Below are 20,218 nucleotides of genomic sequence, written 5' to 3' on the forward strand. Positions count from 1 at the left end.
GCTGGTAATGAGATTGTGTGTTGCTAGAAATCCATTCTGATTTGTAGAGATGAAGTGAAATTTAATAAAATGAATTAAACATTTACCCCTGAGGTGACCAAAGTTTTGACTGTATTTTTAAGAGTGAAGTAAATGATAAATTAATATTTAGTAGTAAAATTAGCTTTTTTTAGAGCAGAATTTGTATTAGTACTCTGTGTACCCTCAATTTCCGTTAGATATTAATTTGAATTATAATCTATAAAGGAATTCTGTGTTAGTGTTTTATGTGTATCTTAATTCAGTTTTTTTTTTAATAAATTAAAATAATTAATTACTGTAAATAATTGGATAAATATGTCATCATTGTACTAAAGCCAAAATGAATCTTTAAAATATTTTTGGGAAATAATATTATCAATTAAAAAAAAATATTCATAAATTATTCATTATTCATAACTATTCACTTTTCTTCCTTCAAAAATCCTGGCTTAATAGATTTAAGTGTTCCTGATCACTGGGAAGGTAACTTTGTTCAGCAAAATTAGTTAATCTGTCAGATAAACAGCTATATCTGGAATGTCACGGGTTTCACTATAATGCAAGCCACATTTATACTTGTGCCATCAAAAAACACTTATTATTAGTGCTTACTATGGCAGACATCACTACTGCTCATACTTGCGGTTAGGAATCTGAATAAACTCTCAACCTTAAGTATTAAACTTTGGCTCGTCTTCTGCCATCTCAAATTGTGTGGTTTGTTGAGAAATTGATCAGATGGTGTTCACCTGGCAGGCACTAAAGTGCGTAAAGCGTGCACCATATGTAGTCCTGTTGAGTCCCTGTGGAGCTCTAAAGGGATTTCTTTCACAGCACAAAAGACATGTTGATTTAATGTTCTTTTGTGTTTTTACCCCGCAGGGAGTTAAACCTGGCAGTTTCGACAAGGTAGCCATTCCAGAGGTGAAAGAGATCATCGAGGGATGTATTCGCCAAAACAAAGATGAAAGGTAAGGATGTGCCTACTACCCACACCCACGCTGTGTTCACAGAACTCATTCATCTAGTCATACCTCAGTTCTCAGCGACGTGTGCCATGAACTTGTGAGTATATATCGCAATCTTTAGGCGCATGGTCCTCCATGTGGAATGTGAATAGTAGCAGTATATAAGTGGTTTCCCACACGCTGTTTTGGAAAAATTCCAGCAACAAGCCACTCTGTGAAATGGATCTGTGATCACACCAAGCCAGCGAAGAGTGCGCTGTGTCCTCACGCCACAGAAAAAACAAGCCTCCTGTTCAAGTCCAACTACCTAAATGTCCAAGCCAAAAAATCTTGATTTCGTATTTTGCATGCATATTGAATTTTAGCTATAATATGTTTTTTAATGATCTTGATCACCATCTGAAGTATTTTTCCTAGTAATTTGTGGAAAGTCATAAAGCTGATGCTCTGTTTTGCTTCAGTGCATAAAAAAATTGAATGGAAAATCGCAAACAACGTGTCGAGCGTAAGGTGAGACGACGTCTGATGTTCCGCTGATGAAGCACTGGAAAAGCTGATGTCTACTATATCCAGCTAATCAACAGAGCCCACTTGAGATTTATTTATTTTTTTCTGAGGTCTGACTTGGTAAAAAAAGATTGTGCAGTCTTATCTTTTACCCTTATATCTATCGTTCCATGCAGGTGACGTGGATCAGCTCTTTTTAAATGTGTTTTAATTGGTCAATCCCTGTACGTACATCCTGTGTGGTTTAATTTGTTAATATATGCACATTTTATTTGGAGTTCATGTTAAACATTCATAGATTTCCTCTTATGTCTCCTCTTGTTGGGTTGTGAATTGAGAATGAGTTTGTTCCGTGGAATCAAGTGCAACCGGATAGAATGTTGGATATAATATTTATCGCTACACAACCAGGGATGATTACGTTTTTTTCATGACATTGATGCGACATCGCCACAGAATGGCGCCAAGTTATAAAACTTCATGTCTGGAGAGTTCTGAAACCCAATAAACATCAATTTGATCATGAGACACTCAAATTCATGTCAGGTCCTCGATATTTTTAGTTTATTTTGCTTGACTTCGCCTATCTTGAATCATTCAGTGACTCTTTTATTAATCCATCCTGGACAACCCCAATGTTTCAATGTTCCACCGTGTGCCTCCAAATTTGATAATAATAATAATAATTAATAATTCATTACATTTATATAGCGCTTTTCTAGGCACTCAAAGTGCTTTACATTGTGAGGGGGGATCTCCTCATCCACCACCAGTGTAATAAATGTGATTTGGTTTATCTTTGTCAGCCACGTGCTTCTAAATTTATTTTATTGATTGGCTATCCTTATTTAACATCTTTGCCTTGTTTGCTTATCATCTTGCTTACCAGATACGCCATCAAGGACCTTCTGAACCATGCGTTCTTCCAGGAGGAGACTGGGGTGCGGGTGGAGCTGGCTGAAGAGGACGATGGGGAGATGATCGCCATCAAGCTCTGGTTGCGCATTGAAGATGTCAAGAAACTGAAAGGCAAATACAAAGACAACGAAGCCATCGAGTTTTCCTTCGACCTCCATCGGGACGTGCCAGAAGATGTGGCTCAGGAAATGGTGGGTTTATCAACGATTCTCTGAATCAGATATAGCACATGTAGATGGTAACATATGCTATGTTTAAATACAGGTTGAGTCTGGCTATGTTTGCGAGGGTGACCACAAAACCATGGCCAAGGCCATCAGAGACCGTGTGTCCCTGATCTGCCGCAAACGAGAGCAAAGACAGCAGGTGCGAGCCGAGCAAGAGAAACGCAAGCAGGAGGAGGAGCAGAAGCAGTTGTCCAGCGAGTCTTTGAAGAACGTGCCCAGCTCTCAAGGTTCTGCACAGAGCCAGTGTGGTTCCCAGCCTCCAACTCCTGGCCTCGCCCAGCCCGAGTGTGAGGAGCCTGATGTTGACCATCAGCTTCATTACATGCAAAGTGGAATGACCTGTAAGTGTTAGATGCAATCTATCAGTCTATCAACCTACCTGTCATTTCCTATTTAATTATGAATGTCATATCTTTTTTCAGTGGCTGACAGGACACTTGACAGTGGTCAGGGTTCATCCGTGTTCTCAGAACCTCACCTCAGCCAGCTCAGCATGTCGTATAGTTCTCCTGCCGTGTCGCAACCCCAGCAGGTGCCTGGACAGGCTGCCTACCCTCCCAGCTCTCAAGCTCCCCAACAGCACACCGCATACCCCCAACAGCCCATGGTAAGTCACAGAAAAAGAAGGGCCGAAGTCAAGAACTCAACACATAATTGCAGGTTCAGTGTAGCAGGTCACGTAGTTGCATCCTTAATCTGATTTTTGCAACTGATGCCTAAGGACGAATTCCACACAACATTCTAGTAGCATTTTCCAGCCAAAATGATGATCAGTGTACCATACCAAACTTCTCAAAAGATTCTCTGATGCACAGAGCTGTTAAAATGCAAAAAGCAACTATATATATATATATATGCACTCAGGAAAACATGTTTCTATATGGTAGTGTACGCTTGGCCTTGATATTGACAGGTTAATTTAATAAATCATGTGGCCACATGTTTATCTTCAGTTAGAACCTATTTAGTTCAAATGTCTCCCATAATATTTCATGTTGTGCAAAGGTAAGAACCCAATGAAGCAATACAGATATGATCTTTAGAGAATTTGTGTAGCCTTGATTAAGTAACAAATGAATCATGAATCAATGTTCAATTGTTGTTTGACTTTTGAATATGATCTCTTTGTGGTTGCATGTATTTATCTTTGGAGTTTGATAATGGTTTGTTATTATCAGACACTAAATGAATGATGCATGAGAAAGGAAAGCAAAGCCATAACGTCTACACTCTAAATGGGTTTGATACTTTTCATACAGCCTGCTCTGTTCTTTCTTTCTCTCTCTCTCTTTGTCTCGCTTTTTCTTTATTTTCTGACTGCCAAGTATATTTCCACTTCCCACGTTTACTTGAGCTGCCACTCCCTCTTCATCCTCTTTGCATTGTAATACATTCTTTGGATTACTTTACCTTATTTCTTTTTGTTTCATGTCAGTATTTTTGATTCCTCCCAAAAAGGAAGTGCCATGTAGCAGTGTATCATGCTGTGCAGACTGGTGGGCATTCATCACTTCCTGGATGGTTGTTTTCGCCATCCTGGGCACCTAAACCATGATCATTTCAGTACATCAGCGTCACATCATTCATAGAGGGCATTGTCTGGATCTTTCTCAGGGGCTTTGAATTTTTTTTAGCAAGTTTCTCATCTCTTCTTACTCATTAGTTTTGAATTAGTTTGCATCATTTTCCATAGAGCCTGAAACACTTTAGTCATAAGCACACACCTTGATGTCAAAGACTCTGTTTACTCTAGTTGTCTGTATGTGCAACTTCTAATGATTTACTTTTATTATTAATAAATACCCTCTCACCTGACTGGCTGGTTAGTTCCAACTCAAAGTCTGCACGGCACTGATGACTGTTATTGTACATTTATTTTTGTTCTTCTTTTTTTATACCCAGTGTGCTGTTTGTGGTCTTTGTTTTTGCTGTCCATATTCTGTATATACTTCTTTTTATGCTGTTCTATATCATAAAACATCTCAGAGGAACGATTTTCAGCGATGTTTTCATGGACTTTGCTAACCGCAATTTGTATCCATTGTCTACATGGTAGACTGTCTATGCTGTAGATTTCTTGGAGTCTGGATGCTGCTTAAGCAGTGACAATGTCATTTTTAGTGCCATTTCTTTAGTTTTTATCCATATATTTTCCAGTTATTAACACACCAAGTTTCTGTGTAACAACATGCAACCTGATCAATCTCAGATCAGTTTTGAAAAGTATTAATTTAATCTCAAAATCTGCTCACAATTCATGATTCATGAATCAGGTATTGATATTGTCACATGCAATCATCATAGCATAAATGCTTCTGTTACTGATAACACATGTTGGTCGTTGCAAAACAATTTTTGCTTTTGAAACATCATAAATCATCAATTGAACCAGGCTCATTCTTTTGATCTGACTCGACAGCAGATCTTAGATTTAATCAACATGTAACCTTTGTATGTAGGTCAAAGTTTATTGTAGATCAATGTCGCTTTTCTTTCTGTGTAGTATCTTAGAATGCAATGTTGATATTTAATCTTGTATCAAATGTTTCCTTGTAGTTTTCTTTTGGTTATTTGGCTTTTTGTGTCATTTGTGTTCCATTGTGGTTAATAGTCAATTCCCCTCCTTCACCTCCAGCCTCCTCCACCTCCCCGTCGTCGTAGCATGTCTGTTTGCGTGCCCTGCTTTTCTACCACCTCTGCTCTGTCATGTCCTCCCAAGCCACCTTCCACCCCTCCACCAATCGTATCAGCCCCGCTCTCGCCCCGGCTGGGGAGGCCAGATGGGGAGACGTTTGCGGGCCGACTGTCCAAAGCACTGGAGAGTGTCCTGCCCCTTCACTCAGCCCCACCCCGTCGCCGTGCCAGTCTCCCAGCAATCTTTCCACCCCTCCACCAATCGTATCAGCCCCGCTCTCGCCCCGGCTGGGGAGGCCAGATGGGGAGACGTTTGCGGGCCGACTGTCCAAAGCACTGGAGAGTGTCCTGCCCCTTCACTCAGCCCCACCCCGTCGCCGTGCCAGTCTCCCAGCAATCTTTGCCAGTCCTGTATGTTAGTGTCTCCCAGTGAACCAGGATTCTCCTGCTGTGCTGGACTTGGGTACAACATGGGTATCTGTGAAGAATACTTTTACTAAAATAAGAAGACAAAACAAGCTTAAAGAGTTTTGGGAGTGCAAATATAATCCAAATTTATGCAGTAAAATTAAATTGTTTTCAGGGCCAATATTTACATCCCTAAAACACCAAAGGTGTGATCTAAAAATGAAATGGCATCCTTCTACATTATTAAGTCAAAGTGAGCTATTCAGAATCCAAAAACATTACATTTAAGCCTAACAATCTCTAAGTGTTTAGTGTTAACATTAAAACCATTATTGGACTTAAAAATGCAAACTGCAGTTCTTTTTAAGTCTGTCTAGTCCCCAGCTGATGTTAGTCTCTTAGGAATGTAAGCATTAAGCTAGCAAAAAGTAGCGTGTTATGAATAATGCAGTTTCACAAATTAGCTGTTATGTAATATATCAAGTATAAATAGCTTGTTTATATCTTTTCTTGTATGTCAAAGGTTCATAGTTGCATAGTCACTTGAGCCAATAATCTGATTAAATCATTGCGTAAATCATTGAGTTATAAATCTTGAGAATATGAGGGGTTGACCACAGGTCAGTTTTGAGCATATGAAGACATATTAAAGTATTTTTCAGATACCCATGTTACCCTGGCCCACTCGGCTGGAACCCTGTGCTCACATTAAATACAGATTGGCATGAACTGCAATCATTAAAAATGGTTCCTCGGCCCCACAGCCTGTAAGGCATCTGTATTTAATTGTAAATCTGTCACTGTCATGTTTCTACACCTCATTTAGCAGTTAAACATCTCTTAACTTATTCCTTATGTCATCTTTGCCTGATTGGATGAATATAATCTGCTGTGTTTTCACGTGTCATCTTTTTATTTTCTCTCTCTCTTTCTCTTGCTTTGTGAATTTTGTGATGCTGCTTTTTCTACTTCCTCACAAAGATGCTGTATGTTATTGTCACCGCAGCCGCAATCAGCGAGTCAGCCGTACGGTGGAGGAGGCTCAGGTCTGGTCGAGCCCCCGCTCTTTTACCCCACCTTCCCGGAACGGCCCGTCTCGTTCTCCCCCCCACCATCTTGCCCGCCTAAAGCTTTCAACGTGCAGCGCCGCAAGAGCACCTCCATCCTGGAGGCCCACACACGTCACTTCCAGCCCGCCTACCATCGTAGCTACGGCAGCAGCCTGCACCCATTTTCTGGCATGGAAGCTCTGGGCCCCGGCGTCGAACCCTCCCTGTTCATGATGCCCAGTATGGCGCCTCAAAGATTGGCTGAGCCACTGCACCTACAGCCCCCAGCAGAGTCATTATACGGATATAAGGACGTGAGGGCCGAGCAAGAGGAGGCTGTACGCAGACTCAGCCTCAACCAGGCTGCATTAATGGACCATCTGGAAGCCATGGCCTATAGTGGCTACCCTATGACTGCGCATCAGCTAAGCCACATCAGCTTCCATCAGCAAATGCAGGCTGCCGCTGTTGCTAGCTTGGCCTATGAGACTCAATCACAGCCTGGGCCAGCTTACCTACACCCTCATGTCCAGAGCCACATACGCTTGACCCACAGCCCCATCCCGCAACTGCCTCCCATGAGTGTGTCTAGCTCTGCCTCTGCACCGCAGCAAACCACAGCTGCAGATCCAGCGTATCAGCCCCACTCTTTTCCCCATTCTGCACCACCCGTCTTGGCTCATACATCCGAGCCGAGCACTGCCTTTGAATACCACATGCACAACCTCCAGGTGGACCCAGCCATGCTGGCATCCAGACTCTACCGAGCCCGCCGGGGCTCCATGGACCTTAACCTCGAGGAACCGACTGGCAACCAGGGCTTGTGTGGACGACTACAGCCTGTCACCGAAGAACTATACAGCTATGTGAGCCCAGAGCTGCCCCTTCCCCCGGGCAGCCTGCTTCTCCATGGACCTAAAGAACTCAGTCCTGAACCTTCAAGTGACTCTATAACCTCCTCCGATGCTGGGGAGTTCCACTCGCCTCCGCCTCATCAGTTGTACCAACCTCAAGACTGTTCCACTGCTCAATCCATCCCACAAACGTCTTACTACAAAACAGATGGAGGGAGTAACATCAGCGAAGGACACCCACCCAGTCAGACAATGTTTCTGTTCGTTCCACCTTCTGAATCGTCCACCGTTCCGTCCTCACACATCACTGCTCTGCACAGTACTTGGGCCCATCAACCATCCCTTCCACCGGACCTCACATACCACGAGCCTGCCTTGTCCCATCAGGGCGCTACCTTGGTACCTAGACATACTCATTCTCGTCCACCTTTCCCCAGCACTCCCTGTCTATCTCAGTTACCTGATAATTTTTTTTGTCCCGTGGTTGTGGTTTTAACCCTCTCCAGCCATAATTTAGGGCTCAGAAAGGTTCACAAGGTGCATTGAGCTAAATGCATAAACCTGCTTTTTAAATCCCCTTGTGCAAAGACATTTCTGTGTCTTCCATTGGATGGTGTGATTTGTTTTATTTCCATTGGTTTTTCATTTCAGATTCACTTTGTAAGTATTATTTTGTGTGTATGTTCATATAATGGTGTATATGATACTTGTGTGTTTGCACAGATATTGTGTAACGCTACATATCTGTAGATGGCATACAAATCTGAAGTTTTGATTGCCTCTTTCAAATTATTCTAATGATAAAGGTCAATAATCAACACTCGAAATATGTTTTTTAAAGGATTTGAAGATACTTAAAAAGAGGCTTGAATGCAGGATTTGTATGACCAAACACACAGACACATACAATACAAAGAGGGGGTTTAGACAGGTTTGCTTGTCTCTTAAGGTTCCTCTAATCTTCCTTACAAAAAAATTTTTTTTGGTTGTATTCTACCTTAACAGCTGCTTTTTAGATCTGCTGCTACATCATAGTTGGCTGGAAATGGTTAAAACGGTTCTCAGTGACTTTCAGTTTTCAATTTTGTCTTTGTCGAGGACACCAGCCGAGAAACAGCCTACCAGCGCAAGAACTCAGCATTTGTTGACTACTTTTAGGATGTTAACTTCATTAACTGAGAAGTCATTTTTAACCCTTAGAAGGCTGGCATTCTCAATGTCATCCTGTAGTCTCATTCTCCGCCCCTATTTCCTGCCTCTCTTTATCTTTTGTACCACTGTTATTTTCATCCTCTTATCTGCCAAGGCTACTTTATTTCCTGCTGCTCCTTAAACCTCTTGCTAATAATGAATAAATTCTTCAGTATAATGCCAAGGTAAGGTGATCTGCATCTGGGGCAACTATACTTGTCTGTACCTCGCAGAAAAGAAGTTAAAGGACAAGTATACTTGTAGCTTTCTAAGGGTTGCTTATGTCAAAACCCTCCATGTGGGGGGAAAGTGGTCAAATTGAGCAATGTCAGTGGTCAGGTCTATTTTAGGAGACGCTTTCTTGGTTATACAAACAACTCCACATGCTTCCCTGAGCTTTTTTTTTTTTTATAACATTCACCCGAACTACAGAATCATGTAGAGTCACATGCATGAAGCCTACTCACTCCCCTGGCTAACACCTGATGTTTGTTTGTCGTTTAATCGTGAGATGTGAGAGGCATACACAAAAAGTGAATGGTGATCTGAGTGCATTGCTCAGAGTGTTCACACTTTGTGTATGAATGGTCAGTATTTGAAAGTCATTGTTGTTTTTCGCTGTAGCCACCAACATATTTTGACTTGTCTTTTTTTCTTTTCATCTCTCCACCACTGCCATATCTCTTTCTCTCTCTCTGTTTCTCTCTCTCTTTCTCGCCTGCCCCCATATTCCTCTTCATATTCGTAACAGGTGCAGGTCCCAATCCCTCAGTCCACAAGTGCCATGTCTCTGGTTTCCTCCAGCACCCCATTAGCCGCTTCTGCTTCTCAACAGGTAAGATCAATGTGTCTGACCAATCAGAATGATCTTTTCCCCCATTCGTTAGCATAAATGAATATCCAATATTGGCCAAGGCAAATAAAGCACTCATTTTCCAAACACTCCCAAGACCTTTTTGAGGTTTTTTTTTTGGTTTAAATCTCTCTGGATTCTCTCCTGCGTGTGAAAGCTGTGGACATCAGAGGTGGCTTTCTCTTACACTGTGTTGTATTTGTTTCTTATAGTATGGAGGTTACTACGTCCAAGCACTCCCTTCGCAGGTAGAGAAAACCCCTATTCTTCTCTTTCTCTCTCTTACTCTTTTTCTCTCGCCCTATTTTCTCATTTACCTGTACTTTACTTTGAAGCTCTTTGCCTTGCCATCTTAAGTTTTGTCATTACATTATTGCATAATGAGGTACTGTAGGTGACAAAATGTTGCTCTGTTTGAATGAGGCTTGAAAAGCTTGTCACTGTCTTGAAGACCGAGGTCAAGATCAATGAGTGTGCAAATTAAATAAAGTTTAGTATGTCTATGTTGAGTTGTTCTTCAAAGGTAAGTTATTTAAAGGAATGTTCCAGGTTTAGCACCGTGAACAGCGTCTCTGACGTGCACACACCATAGTTTTGTCCTTTGGTTTGTAAAAACAAAAATCTGATTTGCAGTAATGCACTTGCAATGTAGGTCTATGGGGCAAGACATTCAAATGGGTTTCAAAGCAAGAATGTGAAGCTAGTATTTTTGTAAGTGCTTATTTTAGTGGTGGGAACACTGTCCGGTTAAACTCCTAGTTATGGGTTACGGTATTATGCTCTTGTGCAATGCCTTGCCCCATATACTTGCATGTTAAGGGCATTACTGTAAATGAAAATGTCAATGTTTTGTTAGTTTTTACAAACTAAAGGAAAAGTCTTTATTTAGATTATTTGCATAGGCCTAATAGAATAAGCTGGTTGAGTGCAAACTGCATATGATCCTAAAATGTACTCATTTTCTAAGGCTTGGAGATTGGGATAGAGAGTATTTCATGCCAAAATGCTTACTTTCTTTTTAGGCTGCTGTTCCGCAACAGGCTTCTCTGGGGCCGACATCCCAACCAGGAGTCTCGTTACCCCAACAGCCTCCCAGCACTGTGGTTCAGAGCAGCTCCCAGATGCAGGTCCAGCCCGGCCCCCAGCCCACACAGGTACAATCAAATGTGATGTAAGCAAATCAAGCTAAAAGCAAAAATACTGAAAAAATAATAAATAAAGAAAAAATATTTTTTTTATGTTTGTATATATATTTAAAAATATATTTATATTTTATATTATACATATTTAAAGATTTATTATGTTTAAGTAGTAATGTTAAATATATTTTATAATTTATTATACATGTTTTGCATTACTACTGAAACATTAAAATATATAGCATTATATTGTGTGTTTGTCTGTGTGCAGTTTCATGTTAACTTTGTAAATTACTTCGTAGAAGTTTTTTCTTCTTTTTGTTTGTTTTTCTTTCCCTCTTTTTCTGTTTCAAAACAATGTACAGTGTATCTGTGGCCGCCTCTCTGACGTGCCTAGGCTGTGCTTGTTTGATAGATGTTTTCTGGCATGTTTCTGCCTGTATGTTGCATGGTTGTCAGTTGTGTGGTAATGAGATCAGTCTCTCTGTTCAGTTCCCAATGTTTAGTGCAGAGCTATTGTTTTCCCTTCAGCTGAAAGCACAGGTACACTGTAGTGGCACAGAAAAGTTGTTTACTTGTGATTTATCAGATGTGGGTTCTGTCACAAATAAATAAATTGTGTTATTTGTGTTTGATGTGGTGTTGGATTTGGATTTTATTTAGTGTGTTGTTGACCGTGAGAACGTTTATAGGCACTTAGAGAAAGGCGCCCCTCCTAACTTAATCTAATAAGCATTTGGCGCTTAAATTAGAGTTTGTTTTTCATGTGTGTTTTGCTTGCGGTCGTTGTGATCCACCGATCACCCCGTAGCATGCTGTCTCTGTCATGTGGTCTGATTTCATGATTGTTTACCTTCGGTTTATTAAGACATCGCTCCTTTTGCACATAAACTGGCCTTGCCGTCTCCATCTCTCCCGGTCGGTGCTTGCAGACACATTTCCCTCCTCCTCCATAATCCCAACCACACTGATCTGATCCAGCTACCCCTCTCGTACTTTCCCCCAGCTTCTCTGCGCGCCAACTATAGCAGTTGCCCCGTTTCCGCAGCAGCCAGTGCCTGAAGCGCTGACATGCCCGGCAGCTGTGCCTGCTCCAGCCACGTCCCCATCAGCGCTGCCGCCCCATCTGCTCCAATTGGTGCCGCCTCTAATGACACCTGTGCCAACCATCCATGTGGCCACAGTCCCTTCCCCCAACGAACATCCATGTTTGCCATCAGACACCCCAGCGCAGGTACCTGGAACAGACCGAACCGGCCCCAAACGCATCAGTGCAGACAGTTTTTGTTTGCTTTATTAGGGCAAAGCTATTGTATTGACATGTCATGCTTATTTTTATCTCTATTTGTCTGGGAAGCATAGCTGCTTAGCTGTCCTTACGCAGCGTCCTTTCTTTTCTCGGCTGTGAAATAAGATCTGTTTTTTTAGAAAACACTCAGGCTTTGCCTGAAGCAGTTGTACTTTTTATTTAGACATGCATTGTTATTTTGTCTTCTTTGATCTGATTGTTTGCATCTCTTCCTATTACAATTCCTTTGTTTTTGTTGTTTGCTCTTCCAGACATCTCATAGCGTCTCTCAGACTTTGACGACAGAGCTGTCACAACTCCAAACTCCTGCTGTGGAGAGGTAAGAATCACCATTTAGCTTATTTGTCTAACACTAATTAACACTCTAACACTATTAATCTTCACAATGTGTTTATCAGTAAGTGAAAAACAATGCAAAAGCATACACAGTGGACGCAGATGCAATGTGATGTACTACTAAAGTCGTAATGGTGTGTTCACTTCTTTTTTTTTCCATTAGCTGTCATTCTGATGTGGCATCTGGGCATAGCGATGGTAATGAGGGCGTAACGGGTGGCAGGCATGAGGGTCGTTCTGCCAAAAGACACCAGCGCAGATCAGTACGCAGCCGTTCACGCCATGAAAAAACCTCAAAGGCTAAGCTCAACGTTCTTAATGTACGTCGAACACATTGGCCTTTTTCTTTTATTGTTTTTGTAGTTTTTGATGGTGGGGAAAAAACACGAGATGTTAAATAAAACATGATGTGTGTTTCAGATATCCAGAATGGGCGATAGAGTTGCGGAGTGTCAATTAGAAACACACAACAGAAAAATAAAAATAATAATAATGTGTCTAGGCAGAATCATTTACATTATTGCAGTTTTTAAAATAAATTAATACTGTTTTCGGCAAGGACAAATTAAACTGATCAAAAGATACAGTAAAGATGTTTATAATGTTACAACATTTTAAAATTCTAAATAAATACTGTTCTTTTGAAGTTTCTATTCATCAAAGAGTCCCAAAAAACAAAAGCAAAAAAAAAACTTTTAAATGGTAGTGAGTATACAGTTGTAGTGTGTGTGTGTGTAGATATACAGTAATGTACATTTGGGGCATAGTTGTCATGAAAACAATGTCACATAACCCAGAGGAAATTGCACAGATAATGGTAACTTGAAACACCACCCGTATTTTTAATACTGAACAGATATGCTCAATTAACCTGTGATTTCTTTTGATCTTGATCAAAAAGCTGATGTCGAATAAAATTACATTTCTGTTTCCAAAATACACTTTGAGCTGCCAAAACTCATTAAGAAGAGGCGTTATGTCATGTCTTAGGTACAAAGTGAATTCATTCTAGAGAGCGAGCGCGAGTCCTTCATCGAGCAGATTCGAGAGGTCATAGAAACAGCAGATGAGAAAGGTGTGGAGAGAGAGCGCAGCCAGGTATGTACCTTGTTGTACTGTTTTTGTGTTGAAGTGATTCTTGTGAACATCACAGTTAACAATGTATATCCAATGATTCCAGACGATTAGTGATCACGAGCAGCATATGCCCACCACATCTGCACCTCTTGAACAAGGTAAATCTTACAGTCCCACAATGTAAAACAAGTTAATGTCCCCTTTTAATGATGCATCAGCACTGAAATCTTTTTCCCTCTCAGGTGTGCCGCCTAGTTCAGCTGCCCAGGTGGTCCACTCTGCAGGCCGAAGGTTTATCGTGAGTCCAGTGCCTGAATCCAGACTGAGGGAACAGTTCTTTAGCTCACCCCAACCCACAATCGAAGAGCCTTCATCCTGTGAGTGTACTATGTGAAATAATGTTATAGGTTAGATAATACATTTATGCATTTAGCAGTGCAAAAGCAATTAGTCAACGAGACAACAGTATTTGTAATTTACAATGCATGGTTTGTTTGACAACTAGATTAGGAAGTAGAAATGCAGAAAATACATTTTAAGATCACTCCTAGTACAAATAGCCTAGACTAGAAGATGTTAGACAACTTATGCAACTGCATATTAATTTCTGTCTTGAATTTTTCTTCTTTATCAGTTGTGTCAGTTGCACTGCCTGCCTTGGGGCTTTCTATGTCTGCGTCTGCAGTTAGTCTACAGCAGGCGTTCTCTGAAATGCGCCAAGGCCGTTTTGACCCGGGTCCCAGCACTGCGCCGCCTATGCTTCATGTCGCCATGCCCCCTCTGGTTCCTGCCGCAGCACCCTTGCCCTCTAGCGCCACGCCGGTGGTCCCTCCCACAGTGTCTTCTGAAGTAACCTCTTCACCATCTCTACCCTCTGTCTCCATAAACCCTCCAGGGTCATCGTCTCCTCCTCCTACCCTTCCTGCCTCCTCCGTGACCTTCCCTCCAGCCCATTCGCAACTCCCTCTGCCTCCAAGTCAAGCTGTACCTGCCATCATCAGTGTTATTTCCACTCCTTCCTCTCTGCCAATGCCAGCTGTGCCTGCCACCACATCCTTCCCCCAAACCTCAGTCCCCATGCCCGCACCTGCCTGTACTGCATCCCCGCTCGCTCACCCCGTCAGTCCTAGGGGATCTGTTTCTGGTGGCAGTAGTGAACAGCCACCCATCCCTTCCACTTCAGCTCAGCTCACACCACCGGTCATCCCCACCACAGCCATCCAGACACCGCCGCTCGCACCATCCACCACCACGGTTATTCCCACTTCGGCTGCTCAGTCACAAGTGCCCACCCTCCAGCCGGTTACCACCAACATACCCATCGTGCAGCCCACACCCATGCACAGCCAACCTCAAACCACCACCGTGCCCAATCAGAGCCATGCACATTGTGTAGAATGTGACAGCGACCCGCAGGGAAAGGGTGTTGATGACATTCAGGCTCTAGATAAAAAGCTGCGCTCGCTCTTCATGGACCTGGGCTCTGGTCCTCCCTCTGCTCAGTCTGATGTCACATCTGACCCCATGGCGGCCACAAGCGTCCCTGGCACCTCCTCTCCAACTGCCTGCGCCACCCCTAGCGGCACCCCTCTCCCTCCCTCTAGTTTACCCCTTAACACCGGTCAGCCCACAGGCTCTCCCATGACATCCATGGGTAATGCCTCCACACCGGTCGGCTACAGTCAGACGACTCCATCCAAAGCGCCATTATCAAGATTACCGGTGAGTGACCTATTTGTCAAAAATTCAAAAGGCTGATTTAAAGTTTCTCAAGAAACCTGTCAACATGTATAGGTCATACCACAAAATCAAAGAAAAAAATGAATTATATTTTTACAAAGCAAATAAAGCCTATTTTTAGCACAGTTACGATTTTTTGAATTGTGGCATTATTTTTATTTAAATTAAAAGTAAACTGTCCCTCAAATGTAAGTGCTATAATGCAAAAAAACAAATTAATTATACTATAATTTGTTACTATATATATATATATATATATATATATATATATATAATTGATTTCTATTTTAAATAAACTTCATTTAATTATAAATGCAAAAAAAAATAATAATAATGTGTCTAGGCAGAATCATTTACATTATTGCAGTTTTTAAAATAAATTAATACTGTTTTCGGCAAGGACAAATTAAACTGATCAAAAGATACAGTAAAGATGTTTATAATGTTACAACATTTTAAAATTCTAAATAAATACTGTTCTTTTGAAGTTTCTATTCATCAAAGAGTCCCAAAAAACAAAAGCAAAAAAAAAACTTTTAAATGGTAGTGAGTATACAGTTGTAGTGTGTGTGTGTGTAGATATACAGTAATGTACATTTGGGGCATAGTTGTCATGAAAACAATGTCACAATGCAAATAAGTTAGACATCATGGTGCCAGTTAAAGCAAACACTGTTCTTGTCTTTAACATCGCATTTTAACATCCCTCCCTCAAACCACTAACAGTATTGAAACCTGTATGATTTTAGTCATATTTTTAAACCCAATTTCTGCATGGCTGTTGAGAATCATGACTGACAAAATGCATGACATTGTAATCCTACATGAATGCCATATAACTCAACTGACACTTTTCTGTAATAGTAGAAGAAAGCTCTAGTCACATTTTGAGTACAGCTTTGACCATAACACTCAGTCTTATGCTGCATGTAGCTTGTGGCGGTTCATTGGCACCTCTGCCAGCTCTCCATCTTTACAATGCTTTAGTTTCTCTTCCGTCTTCATTCATTAGGTGTTGCCTGTCGGCCCAGATCAGGCTGGCACGCCACCCACAGAGCACCTACCACCCTTCCCAGGACCTTGTTTAACTCAGGTGCCCTTTTCTTCTTTCTCTCTCTGTCTCACTCTGTTTTTATATAGTTGCATTCCTGTAAAACACGCAGAGCATGAGTAAATATTTGTAATCAAACCACTGCATGGCGTAGCTTTCCTTTGAGGCCGGTTAGGAGCATGACCTGTGACCCTCATTAACTCCGATTCGCTGCTCTTTCTCTTTTTCTCTGCCGTTGACGAGTGGAGAACAGGAAGATTGTGATTTCAGAAAACATCATCACACATGAAGCAGTGTTGTGATTCACGTTCTGGTCTTATTGGGACTGTAATAAAACCTCAAACTCATTTGTTAATAATTATTTTATGATGGTTAAAGGAAAGATAAAAGTGTTTTTCTGTCCCCTTGTTAAATTTATTTGAGTTGTTTTACAAAAGACGTAATTCTAGTTAGCTAAGATAGTTTACATTTGCTTTTTATTGTTCCTTTTTTTATTTTATTTTTCTTATTTTTAAGCGTGTTGACACATGGCTTTATGTTTTGAGCATTGCTTCTGCTCTGACTTTTTGACTTCCCCTATGTATGTAATGTTTCACCCCTAAAACATCAGTGATTAGCATGTTGTGGATGAAGTTCAATTTCTTTCAATTCTCAGTTAATCAAAGTCATTCCTTGCTCCAAATTGAAACCTGCTTACATTCACGTCATACTCAGAGAAAATCCTTCCCTTCTGCGATTCGTACTAAATGCAAGAGACTTTCTCTAATCCTGTAGATTTGATGTGGTATTTTTCATTCATCACTTGTGAATAGAAAACTTACTGTGATAGCACTCAGTCGCAAGCCAACCTGTACAAAACATTTCAGGAACCGCGTTGCATGGACCTATTAAAGGATTTACTCTTCATTCCACAAATATGTAGTGGAACATGAAAGGAAGCCTCAGCTTGGATTAAAAGCATTTAGTTCTTCCAGGCAGTGGTCATCTGACCCTGTACTTACTGTAAGAGATCATCTCATGCAGAAGTTAATTAGATACACGGTTCCCCTGCTGTATTTGTGTGCACTTGCCATGAGTAATAAGTGTACGAGTCTGCATGTGTGTGTTTCTTGGGGCTAAGTGAACTTGATACTATTTTATTTTTATTTTTTTTATTATTAATCTGTTTCTCATCCTTTTTCATCACTGTAGTCATCTATCACTGGGATGCCACCTGGAGGACAGCCAGGTATGTGCTCTTTAAACAAAAAGTAGGCAGCTAAAAAGTTAAGCCTGTTCTCATATTACATGGGCTCATTATCAGCTCTGCTTATTAGTGATGATTCTCTTTCAGTTCCGTTTTCTCTGGATGATGAGACAGAAGCTGCACCTGCAGCTGGAGGATACAAACTGGGACGATTCCAGGTACCTTGAATTCGCAATGTGATAAAAGGAACGGGATGTTCATAGTGATTTAGTATGACAGCAGGTGGCACTCTTGTTCTCTCTCTCGTTCAGGTGTCAACGGCTCCTGATGAGAACGCCCCGCAGGCTCCCACCACCTCCCATGACTCATCCTCCACATCTTCTTCCTCCACCACCACCTCCTCTTCATCATCCTCCTCCACTCTCTCTAGCCCCGAGAACACGCTGCACCAAACCTCCTCTCACCTTAGAGACACGAAAGCAGATGTGGTTGACGGCCTCCCTGCTCTCCCCAACCAGACGACAACCCACCCCCAGCCCACCACCATTGGCCGTTTCCAGGTGACCACAAAGACTGACACACAGGTGGGCCGTTTCTCAGTGAGCAGAGAACAGGACGAGGCTCCTGTAGCAAGCTTACATTCCCCAGAACCCCAGCCGGCACCTCAAGCCCATCCAGCTGTAGGCAACGGTCCGGCTCAGAGCCCCGGGAGCCTCAACAACTCCATCAGCTCCTACTTCAGCAGTGACAATGACTCAGAGTTTGAAGACGAGGACTTTAAGAGAGAGGTGACCACAAAGACTGACACACAGGTGGGCCGTTTCTCAGTGAGCAGAGAACAGGACGAGGCTCCTGTAGCAAGCTTACATTCCCCAGAACCCCAGCCGGCACCTCAAGCCCATCCAGCTGTAGGCAACGGTCCGGCTCAGAGCCCCGGGAGCCTCAACAACTCCATCAGCTCCTACTTCAGCAGTGACAATGACTCAGAGTTTGAAGACGAGGACTTTAAGAGAGAAGTCAGCAAGCTGAGGGAGAAGTATGGTTTTGATTAATATATTGTAACAGGAAAGTGTAACATAGTTTAAAGATATGCAGTGTAATTATGACTTCCTTATTTTCCTCCTAGGCACATGATGGAGAGTCAGGCTCTGTACACCCGGCAGAAGGCAGAGATTGATGCCCTTTTTGCTCGCTTGGGCAAAGCACCTCCCACCATGGTCAACCCTCCCGTTGCGAACCCAGCCGGCCGCAGACGACGTCCCACCAAGAGCAAAAGCAGCAAATCCAGCCGCAATAGCTCACAGGGAAGCAAGAGTCCTATACAGCCAGGTATTCACTTGTTCTGCTTTGCCTTTTTGTGCAAATCAGGGGTTGGGTTCAAAAAACATTCTTAAGAATTAAATTCTTCTTTTTACTGGTATTGTCTTCTTATTTTCTAACTAAAGAGTGAAGTTTTTTTTTTTTTTTTTAATACAGAATATTTATTTTTTTTCTCAAGTTTGTTTTATACAAAGATAAAACTTAGGAAAGACGAAACTTGGATGAAAAATAATTTTGTTTAAAAGCATTGTAAATAAACTCTTAAATTTAAGATAGTGTGTAATTTACAAGAAAAAATTTAAAATATTTGATATAAATAATATTTTGAGTCTTAAAGAAATAGTACACCACAAAATTTGCTAAAATAAAAAAAGTACCCTCAGTCCATCCAAGATTTGGAAATATTTGGCATTACATCACTGGCTCACCAGTGGATCATCTGCAGTGAATGGGTGCCGTCATAATGAGTCCAAACAGCTGATAAAACATCACAATAATCCACAAGTAATCCACACCACTCCAGTACATTGATTAATGTCTTGCGAAGTGAAAAGTAGCATGTTTGTAAGAAAATGGAGTGTGGATTATTGTGATGTTTTTATCAGCTGTTTGGACTCCCGATTCTGGCGGCACCCATTCACTGCAGAGGATCCATTGGTGTGCAAATGATGCAATGCTAAATTTCTCCAAATCTGTTCTGATGATTAATAAAAAATCTTGAATGGCAAGATGTAAGCAAATTTTAATCTTGGGGTATACTATTCCTTCAACAATTTTTCAAAAACTGCCTTAAAATTTCTTAACTTCTTTTATTAGACGATTTTTATGAATTCGGCCCTAGAAACTTTAAATCTGTGTTTGTGTCCTGGCTCTGATCAGCGCTTCTATATGTATGTGTGTTTTTGTTGGTGGTCTTACAGCAACCAGCACTTTATCTGCACAGAGCGCTCCCTCTGTGTACCCGCCTCAGCAGGCCTTCCTGGCCCCTGGGGGGAGCAGCCCACTGCTCCAGTCCTTCAAACCCTCCCCTTCTAATGAGAACCTGTGCTCCGCTTACACCAGTGACGCCACACTCTCTGCGCCCAGTTTGTGTGTCACCTCGCAAGGTAAAAATAAAGAAACCTAACACATCACAGCCCTAAGCTTGACCCTGTGCTTTTTATTTTTTACTATACACAAAGTAACAAAGATAAATTGACATTAGGGGTGGGCAGAAAGCAGAAAATCATTCTCACGATTTTGATCTATAACAATATCAGTGTGTGCATATTTTTTAATGTGAATTGCAAAGTAAAACTTTTAAATCATATTTTAAAGGGGTCATATGACGTTGCTAAAAAGAACATTATGTTGTGTATTATATTGGTTTATTTCGCGTCAGAGGAAGTGTCAGGCACGTTTATAAACCGAATAACTTAAGTAATTTGTGG

General features: G+C 41.5%; 1 protein-coding gene across 1 annotated transcript in view; it reads left to right on the forward strand.

Moving 5' to 3' along the window:
* Window positions 1-20,218, forward strand: part of LOC107725976 (serine/threonine-protein kinase WNK1-like) — a 77,840-nt gene that overhangs the window by 43,801 nt on the left and 13,821 nt on the right. Inside the window, 24 exon segments of the mRNA XM_016535413.1 lie at window positions 904-992; window positions 2,386-2,605; window positions 2,679-2,982; window positions 3,064-3,248; window positions 6,690-7,985; window positions 9,529-9,612; window positions 9,843-9,878; window positions 10,653-10,784; window positions 11,776-12,003; window positions 12,330-12,397; window positions 12,578-12,734; window positions 12,835-12,910; window positions 13,182-13,231; window positions 13,405-13,512; window positions 13,595-13,649; window positions 13,734-13,868; window positions 14,126-15,213; window positions 16,244-16,411; window positions 17,474-17,510; window positions 17,616-17,686; window positions 17,780-18,101; window positions 18,327-18,504; window positions 18,595-18,797; window positions 19,709-19,894. Coding sequence (XP_016390899.1) covers window positions 904-992; window positions 2,386-2,605; window positions 2,679-2,982; window positions 3,064-3,248; window positions 6,690-7,985; window positions 9,529-9,612; window positions 9,843-9,878; window positions 10,653-10,784; window positions 11,776-12,003; window positions 12,330-12,397; window positions 12,578-12,734; window positions 12,835-12,910; window positions 13,182-13,231; window positions 13,405-13,512; window positions 13,595-13,649; window positions 13,734-13,868; window positions 14,126-15,213; window positions 16,244-16,411; window positions 17,474-17,510; window positions 17,616-17,686; window positions 17,780-18,101; window positions 18,327-18,504; window positions 18,595-18,797; window positions 19,709-19,894 — 5,476 coding nt within the window.

Source organism: Sinocyclocheilus rhinocerous, unplaced genomic scaffold (assembly GCF_001515625.1).
Source record: "Sinocyclocheilus rhinocerous isolate Xijiao unplaced genomic scaffold, SAMN03320098_v1.1 scaffold395, whole genome shotgun sequence".
In the NCBI taxonomy this organism is placed as follows: domain Eukaryota; kingdom Metazoa; phylum Chordata; class Actinopteri; order Cypriniformes; family Cyprinidae; genus Sinocyclocheilus; species Sinocyclocheilus rhinocerous.